The 9,862-nt window shown below is 32.3% G+C and overlaps 1 protein-coding gene across 6 annotated transcripts in view; it reads left to right on the top strand.

The window, feature by feature from the left end:
* SENP7 (SUMO specific peptidase 7) overlaps positions 1 to 9,862 on the top strand; it is a 128,412-nt gene that overhangs the window by 20,521 nt on the left and 98,029 nt on the right. For 4 of the 6 annotated variants that reach the window (XM_033123947.1, XM_033123980.1, XM_033123972.1 and 1 more), the window contains 2 exons: positions 6,089 to 6,187; positions 9,674 to 9,771. In XM_033123947.1, the coding sequence (XP_032979838.1) occupies positions 6,089 to 6,187; positions 9,674 to 9,771 (197 nt within the window). The remainder of the gene's footprint in view (positions 1 to 6,088; positions 6,188 to 9,673; positions 9,772 to 9,862) is intronic. The other 2 variants (XM_033123988.1, XM_033123955.1) reach the window with 1 other exon arrangement.

The following is a 9,862-nucleotide window of genomic DNA, read 5'->3' as shown; positions in this document are numbered from 1 at the left end:
CTACAGTATTTTTTAACTTTTTATTTTCAAGTAATTTTAGATTTACAGGAAAGTTACAGAAATAGCACAGAGTTTCTGTCTACTCTTCACTCAGCTTCCCCCGTTGTTAATACTTCACATAACCTTAGTACAGTCATCAAAATTAAGAAATTAACATTGGTACCATGCCTAAACTACAGAGGTTATTTGGATTTCTTTAGTTTTTCTACTACTGTCATTTTTATGTTCCAGGATCCCACATTGCATTTAGTTGTCATGTCTTCTTGATTTCCTGCAGTCTATGCCAGTTCTTCAGTCTTTTTTTCTTTCATGACCATAACACGTTTAAAGAGTACTTGGTCAGTATTTTATTAAATATATCTCAGTTTGGGTTTATCTCAGGTTCCTTTTGATTAGATTAAGGTTATGACTTTTTGGGAAGAATACAACAGAAGTGATGTACCCTTCTCAGTCTGTCCTATCGGGGGTACATGATGATCATATGTCTTATTACTGGTGTTATCAAGCTGGTTGGTCACCTGCTTAAGATGGTTGCTTCCTGGTTATTTCATTAAAGTTACTCCTTCCCATTGTAATAAATGCATGTCTTGGGAGAGATACTTTGAATCAATGCAAATATACTATTTCTTCTCAAACTGTGTCAACCATTGTTTATCATCTTGCCGCGGATATTGCCTGCAACAATTATATACACAGGAGGTGTGACAATTAAGTTCCTGAACTTGTTGCAACAATGTTGCTAACCTTTTTTTGATATCAGAGGGATTACTCATTATGAATTTGTAACAACTGGACAATTAACCAAGTTTAGTATTTGGAAGTGCTGAAAAGGCTGCATGAAAAAGTTAGATGAAAACAACCTGAACTTTTCACCAACAATTCATGGCTGTTGCCATGCATTGCATCACAGCAATGCACCAGCTCACACAGCACTGTCTGTGAGGGAGTTTTTTTAAAGAAAATTAGCATATTAAGTTCTTGTTAGTGGTTTATACTATAGCCTTTTCTCTTAAGACAGCTAGGGAAATAAATTACTGAATTAGAACTTTTATGGATATAGGGACTAGACACTGATAATATTTTGTTTAAAACATCTAAAAAATATTTCTAAAGCATAACTAGTTTGCTGCAGAGAAGTTAGAAAATTCAGTTGAAAAAAAAAATTCAGCTGAGCAAAATGAAAACCCGAAAACCCGGATACAACCAAAATTAATACTTCGATGTATATTCTTCCAGTTTATCTATGTAATAAACAAATATTTAGATATTACAAAATATAAAACCACAAAATATTGTTTTATAATTTGCTTTTTCTATTTAACTATATACTACGAACATCATTTTCTGAAATCAAATTTAAAGATACTGGATACTTAACATGTCTTGGAGACTATACTAGACATTAGTACCAGGGAAGCAAGCAGTAGTAAATATTTTTAATGACTATGTTATATTCCATTATATGGTGTATCACAGTTAATTTAACTAATATCCTATTGTAATTTTGAGTTATTTTCAATTTTTAAAAAAATTATCAACAGTGCTGCAACCATTATCCTTGTAGCTAAATCTTTGGAACATTATTATATACAAAATTATACTTGGCCTTTGGATAGAAGCTGGATATAGATTAATTCAAGACTGATCTCTCTGGATAGATGTGGAGTAAGAGTGTGAATACTTTGAATTCTGCTAATGTGAAGATCCATAGTCTTTGGATTTAGACATGGGGAGGTTGATAATCTATTTTGAAAGCAGAAAAACAAGACTTTCTAATCTTCCTTGGTAAGACATAACCATATCTATGGGCACACACGCAATTTTCTTTAAATAACAACTTCATATCTATGTAGTATCTGAACAAATAAGTGATTAAGATTCTGAAGTTCTCAGTTAAGAACATGGCAATGAGCGTATCAGCCTGAACAGTTTCAAGAGTATAAGTTAGCGATGTATAACTTTTTAATAGAATCCAGCCTCTGTTTTTTTCCTGATTATCTGCTTTTCATACATTCACTTTTTGAGGGCATGCTGTAATGAATTAGGTTTAAAATGAACCTCAAACTAACTGCATGAATTGATTGCTAAATGGCTTATTTAGTATTATATCTGAATATTAGTAAATAAATGTTCTTGAGCTTTATTTTTTGGAAGTTATTAGAGTTTTATCAATGTATTTAAGTATAACTTGAAAAGAAAGGGATTTAGAACGCATTTTTTCCTTAAATGATTAAATTTCAATCTTTAAAGTATTAGGAAACTATTAAAAAATACTTAAAAGTATTAGGAGTCCATCTGATTCTTGTAATGGAATTATAATATAGGCTTTGTAGAATCATTAATAGCTTAAGAATCTTTATTGATTGTACACATTTGAGACTGTGATTAAAATTTGTCTAAGAAGAGATCAGATTGTGGCAAAAAGGCTTACATTATTTTTGATCAGTTAATCATTAAGAAAAAAAGTTGACAGTAGAAAAAAATTGACAGTAGAGTAGTTAGTTGTACTTGAAGTTTGTTTTCCAATCATAAACAATATTAGAGTGAGAGATTTAGATCTATAATTTATTGACCAAGAAGCTGACACAGAAATACTTCTGGTGATATAAATGTTTTTTCCCCCTTGTCTTTAATAATTGCATGGTATTCCTATTGAAAAAATAAAACATTTGGGGGCGGCCAGATGGCTCAGTTTGTTAGAGCGCGAACTCTTAACAATAGGGTTGCCAGTTCAATTCCCACATGAGCCAGTGAGCTGCGTCCTCCACAAGTAGATTGAAGACAACAAGTTGCTGCTGAGTTTCCAGAGGAGAGGCTGGATGGCTCAGTTGGTTAGAGTGCGAGCTCTCAACAACAAGGTTGCTGGTTCAATTCCCGCATGGGATAGTGGGCTGCGCCCCCTGCAACTAACATTAAAAACAGCGACCGGACTTGGAGCTTAGCTGCGCCCTCCACAACTAGATTGAAAGAACAACTAGTTAGAGCTGATGGGCCCTGGAAAACACACTGTTCCCCAGTTTTCCCCAATTAAAAAAAAAAAAATTGGAAACTATAGGAGAACACAAAAATGAAAAAAATCTCTTATCTCACCATTCAAAGATAATCATTGTAAAACATTTTTGTGTATATCCTATATTTTTCTATACGTGGATTTTTTTGCATTGTAAAAGAGATGATTATGTACATATGCTTTTCTACTTATTGGAAATAATTTTTTATGTTAATTATTCTTCTGGAACATTTATTTAATAACAACTATATATCATTGTTTAGCTTTACCATATTTTTTTTTATTATCATTGTTTCTAGTTTTTGTATAAGAAATACCTAGTCTATATCCCTGTTCATAAGTATTTGTTATATATGTACTTTGATTTTATTTCCATAGGATAAATTCCTAAAAGTAGAATTGCTAAGTAAGAGTACATAAACATTTTCAAGGTTTTTATACTATTTAGAGTTTTAATAACTATCCAGATATCATGAGTCTATACTTTGGGGAAAATTGAGAGGTGCCCTTTTTGAAAACAGGGTAGATTATCTTAATATTTTGTGTCTCTACTAATGGAAGTATACATGAATATTTGTTAAGGTAAAATAATTCATTGATATTGAGTCTAAGTCACTCATAGGTAAAAAGATGAAAACTAATTAGTGTGAGAAAAGAATATAAATTCTTCCATAGAGGCCATCAACGTTCTTTTATAAGATACTCATTTTACAAAAGACTCAGCACCTATACCCAACTCTTACTTTTGCTAAATCTCAGTTGTTGTCCTACAAGTTTGAGCTGGACATCTTTTTAGGTTAAAACTAGGGTCATGTAACAGATTACCCCAAAACTTAGTGGTTTAAACTTATTTTGCTCATGAATCTGCAGTCTGTGCAGGGTTCACTTGGAGATAGCTTGTTTTTGTTCCACTTGGAGTTAGCTAGGTTGTCTTGGAGGCTGGGGCTTGGAATCACCTTAAAAGCTCACTCACTCACCTTGATACCTGTGCTGGGAAGACTCAAATATATTGGTGCAAGTTTACTTCTTTTTGACCTTTCTGTGTGATCTTTCTACCATAGTGGCTTCAGGATATCCAAGATGGTTTTACTTGTTGGCTCAGGGCTCCCAAGGTGTGTGTGTCTGTTAGTACATGCAGACCCACAGAAAAGTCCTGAGACTGAAAATCTCTCTCTGCAAGAGGGCAGGGAAAAACGGAAGAAAGAGGCTGGCCACTCCAGCCTGGCAATCAACAGAGGCTATTAAGTAAACTTAAATGTGAGGCACATCTTGGGTGGCTGCAAGATGAAGTGGATTTCCTGAGTCACTTGACAGGTGACAAAGAATTACATAAGGTAAAAGGGGGCAGTAGTCATGGGTACTAGTACGTGAATGCCCAGGTATGGGAAGCTACTTGGCATGCTTGACCAGGTCAGGACAACAGCCTATTCCAGGAACTACCACATAGCCAGAGGCAGGGGAGGGGTGCTGATTTACTATGTCAGAATGAACATGGACTACATCAGACAGTCTTTAAGGTGAGGTTGGTGGTAAGCAATCTCCTTTCTGACCCGGTCCAGCTCTTGAGTCAGACAGTGGTCACGTCATGGAACAATCTCTCTTCCACAGTACAGACAGACAGAGAGTGAAGGAAAAAAGGGGAAGGAAGGGAGAATACACAAGCATGTGAGAGCTAGGCAGAAGCTGTATTGCCTTTGACCGTATGATCTAGTTTTGGAAGTCCAAGCTGTGGCCACATTCAAGGGGAAGGAACATAGACCACGTCTGATGTTGGAGCACTATCAGTGTTACTTTGTAAAAAGACCATTTGGGAGGTGGATTATTGGTGTGGCCATCTTTGAAAAATACAGTATGCCATAGCATGTAGGCTAAATGACCTGCTCACAAAAGATTCATGGGTGTGAACAGCCTGAAGCCTTTGCCTTACTGCCTGAAGAAGTAACTATTGTTCCCTCATTAAGAATATGAAGGAAATGGTTGATTTAGAGATAACATTACACATGAAGAATTATAAACAGGTACCTTTTTATATAGAATAGATATGAGTAATACCTTACTGGTGTCTAGGAGGATTAACTCAGAGGTGCTAGTGAAATAAAAGAGTTGAGATACATTTTCTTCATGTTTATTCTATCCTTCAGACTTATGTTTTACTCTCATGAAATCATTTTATGGATTGATCTGGTTATAGTTGATATAGTACAGTGCTTATTATATGTTATATTTTATAGGCTGAACTTGATGCTTAACCATTATTTATAACTTTCTTTTAATATGAAAGTTAAGGTATTAAGTTCTAAACAAATGATTTCAAACTTGTGATTCTGATGGATCATTCATTTGCTTATTCAGCATGTTGGGGATGTAAAGGTGATTAAGTCAGGGCCTTCTTTAAGGACCTACACAGTTTGGAGAAGATAGACATGTAGACAAATAATTATAATATGATATGTGTAATATAAATAATGTACCAAATACATTCCCAGAGAAAGGAATGCCTTGGTGTGGGGAGTGATGGTTGTCTGGATAGGAGAATAATTTTTGGCAGAATCTGAAGTATTTCACACGGGAGAAGTAGAGAGGGCATTCTAGATTGAGAGAGTACAATATACAAAGGTCTAGAGATACAAAATTATATGACATGTTTGAAGAAGATTGAGTAAACTCAGTGTGGCGGGGTATAGAGTTTGTGATATGTGGATGATGGGAAAGAGCTTAAATTAAGTTTTATCTATAAGTAATGGGTGCCTTTGTTGTATTTTAATTATTGTAGCCATAATTAGAATTGTATATTAGAGGACCCTGGATAGCACTTGAAAGATTAGAAGGGGAAGAGACTGTAGGTAAGAGAATAGTTGTGAAGCTATTGTGATACTTTATTTATCTACCTTTATACTGAATGAGGAGTTTCTTTTTTAAATAAAATTATATTTAACTACCTATAAAATAAGTACTGAGTTTAAAACTTTTAAAGCTAATAGCAAAATATTAATACAGGGTAATTGAATGGTTCTGTTTGCTGGTTCAGCTCTTATTTATATTTTAATTAAACTGATTATTTTCTCATTCTGGTTTCAGATAACAAAGATGTTTAATGCAAAATCACAGGATGTTTGTGTTAAATCATCACTATCCAAACTCAGAAGCTCAGAACGGTGGGACCTCCCTTTGCAGGGGGTAAATAAAAACTTATTTCTTTTAAGTATATAGTATTATTTGGTGTGTTTAAAATATTTTAGTAAAATTGAATTTTTATTTTCTTATATATCCTTTTATGGATTTGCTTGTGTTCTTTATTTATAGGTTTAAATTAGTTTATATCTGGCATAAGTTGAACTGATTCTTTGAGGTTAGTGGTCTTCAGTTTAAATCTAAGTGTACCTTATGCATGTTATTTTCTTCATGAAATTTAAATCTCATTATTATTAAATAAATTATTTAAATTTGTGAGAATATTAAGCTTATTAGAATCATTTGCTCTTTTTTTTTGTAAATTTGAGAGGTGTATGTTAAAGGGTAACATAACGTAAGACAACTGTTTTTCAGAAGGTATTCTGTTTATGAATCTGGATTTTAATTTTATCACTATTAAACATTACAGAGATCTCATAAATAAGGCTTAATTAAGATAGCACTTTTTAAGTTTTTTTTTTTTTTTTTTTTTTAAGATTTTTATTGGGGAAGTGGAACAGGACTTTATTGGGGAACAATGTGTATTTCCAGGTCTTTTTATTGGAGAACAGTAATGTATTTTTCCCAGGGCTCATCAGCTCCATCCAAGTCAAGTTGTTGTCTTTTCAATCTAGTTGCAGAGGGCACAGCTCGCTGGCTCATGTGGGAATCGAACCGGCAAGCCCGTTGCTCAGAGCTCACGCTCTAACCAACTGAGCCACCTGTCTTCCCTAAGTACTTTTTTTCTTGCTTTGCACAACTCATGATCAATTTTTTAAAATAGAATTTTTCTCAGATTTTTCAATTTATCCATTTGATGTTATATGAGTCCATTAGGGCTAACATAATAATATGCCACTGACTGTGTGGCTTAAAAATTTATTTTCTCACAATTGTGCAAGCTGGAAGTCCAAGATCAAGGTGTCAACAGGTTTGGTTTCTCTAAGGCCTCTCTCTGTGTCTTACAGATGGCTGTCTTCTTGCTGTGTCCTCATATGGCCTTTTTTCTGTGCCCCATCCCCATCCATGGTGTTTCTTTCTGTTCTTACAAGGACACAAGTCCTGTTAGATTAGGGCCTTGCCCTTATGACCTCATTTAACCTGAATTACCTCTCTATCTCCACATACAGTCATATTGGTGGTTAGGAGGACGTCAACATGTGAATTTGGTGGAGGGGAGGGGACAAAATAACATTACTATTTTAAGATAACAAATTTTAAGTCACTTTTAATATATGTGTTTCTATGTTGCAGACAAGGAAAATTAACTATTTATTATAATTGTTCTCAGAGGAAAGATTTGTCATTAGTATTAGTTGCTTTAACATTATTTAAAAACTTAATTATTAAATAATTCATTTTTTTTAATACAAGTTACAAAAAAGGGAAATAATAAATGGGACCAGATGACTTCTGTTGACATAAAAATAAAAAATATTTATATAAGTTTAGAAAATTTGGGCTGTAGAGAAAGGGACAACAAGGTGAAGCAAAGAATCCTTCCCTCTCCTTTTCCTAAAGGCAACTAACAGTTTTTTTTTTTTTCATTCCTTTCAAGGAAAAAACAAATGTATATGCGCTTATATTATTTTGATTATTTTTCTGATAGTTGCACAAAAGGGATCATGAAATACATATTGTTCTGTGCTTTGCTCTTTTAAATTAATATACCTTAAATTTTTTTTAAACACATTTAGATCTGCCTCTTTAATTTTTGATGGTTTTGTAGTACTCCAAAGATACACTGTATACTATAATTTATTTACGTAGTGCATTCAGACAGTTTGGTTGTTTCCAGAGTTTTGTAATAGAAACTGTTTCAGTGAACATCATTTTTTATATACAGGGAATCATTTTTGAGTGGTTCTAAGGGAGTTTGTGTATTAAGTTTTAATAGATATTGCAAATTTGTCTCACAGAAAATTTGCTCCAAATTACATTGTCATCGATGAGATCTCCCATTTTTGTACAAACTCACTAGCACTGGGTGTTATCACACATAAAAATTGTTGCCAATTTAATAGGAAGAAAAAAGATATTATTTTAAGAAAATTTTGTCTCTGCATTTATATATTTTTCTTTTATGTTTGAATATTGAATTTATTATAGAGTAAAAATTATATATATTATATATAGTTGGCCCTTCCATATTCATGGGTTCCACATCCATAGGTTCAATCAACTGCAGATGGAAGATATTCAGAAAAAAATGTTATGCTATTGCTGACGTGTACTATAGTTAGTACTCTTATCACTTAGGCAATTACAAGGGTTTTAGGAGCTCTGTGCCAGGAATTGGGGGAATATATATATATATATATATACACATATATATATATTATATTTTATATATATTTTATATTATATTATATATATAAAATATTATATAAATATATTTTATATTATATTATATAAATATATTTTATATTTTATATATATAATATATGTTATATTATATATATAATTTATATATATATATAAATAATTTTTTTTCCTAATGTTTAACAGCCATCAAGATTCATCCATATATATAACATGTCAGAATTTTCTTCCTTTTTAAGACCAGATAGTATTTCATTTTATTTCATCATATATATATATATGTATATCTTATCATATATATATATATATCATCATATCTATAGATATATGATGATATATATATATATATCTATATATATCACATTTTGTTTTTCCATTCATTTGTTGATGGGACATGTGAATTGCTTATAACTTTTAGCTTTTGTGAACAATGCTGCTGTGACCATGGGTGTATAAATATCTCTTCAAGAAAGACAATGTTTTAAACTTACTATGTATGTAATCATCATACATCCTTGTGAGATAGCTACTATTATTATATCCATTTTCAGATAAGGAGACTGATACATAGAAATAAGATAAATAGTTTATTTGTGTAGATTCACAGTGTGTATTAAATAAATTAATTTCAACTTTTGTTTCTAGTCAGATTAAATCTATACTGTTATTAAAATGTCCGACTCTTTCGTAAAATTTTCCATGCATCAACTCATGAGAAACCAATTGTAATTGTAATGCATTCCAATTGTTAGTTTTGTGCAAAATAACTGTGGTTTAAAAGGTTAAAAATAATTGCAAAAACCGCAGTTACTTTGGTACCTACCTAATATAAATGCAGCTAATTAAGAATTACAGGCATTATGTAACTTGGCATGTAAAAATTTTTATTATTTCCTTTAGACACATTAAAAAATTTGTATAGTTATGTAAGCTTTAGAATCTCAAAAAGTTGATTACCTGACAAAAGTTGCCTTGAAATTTTAAAATCTATTCCTACTATTACTGCACTAGCAAAAGAGCCACGTGTTTTGTAGATTGCATTTTTACCCCTCTGTGAACTACTATGAATTTGGCTGTTTATTTTGAATTTCTAAATAAAATGAAAATTTAAGTGCATCTTGATTGTCATATTGCTATAATTATTATTAAAATTCCATTTGTTTTTTCTAGTGGGACAGAAGCCTAAGAAATAAGGTCTTTTCTCTAGACCATAAAAGTAAAAAAGGTGTCCGTGGGCGTCCTGTCACTTCTAACACATCACCAGAAAGGTAAGATACATGTGTATGTGACGTAGGATGGGCTCATACTATGTGTAAATAGTGTGACCATGGGTGATTCATTTATTCTCTTTAGGTCTCA

This window comes from Rhinolophus ferrumequinum, chromosome 2, assembly GCF_004115265.2.
Source record: "Rhinolophus ferrumequinum isolate MPI-CBG mRhiFer1 chromosome 2, mRhiFer1_v1.p, whole genome shotgun sequence".
Taxonomy (NCBI): domain Eukaryota; kingdom Metazoa; phylum Chordata; class Mammalia; order Chiroptera; family Rhinolophidae; genus Rhinolophus; species Rhinolophus ferrumequinum.
This window is presented reverse-complemented; position numbering and strand designations above follow the sequence as displayed.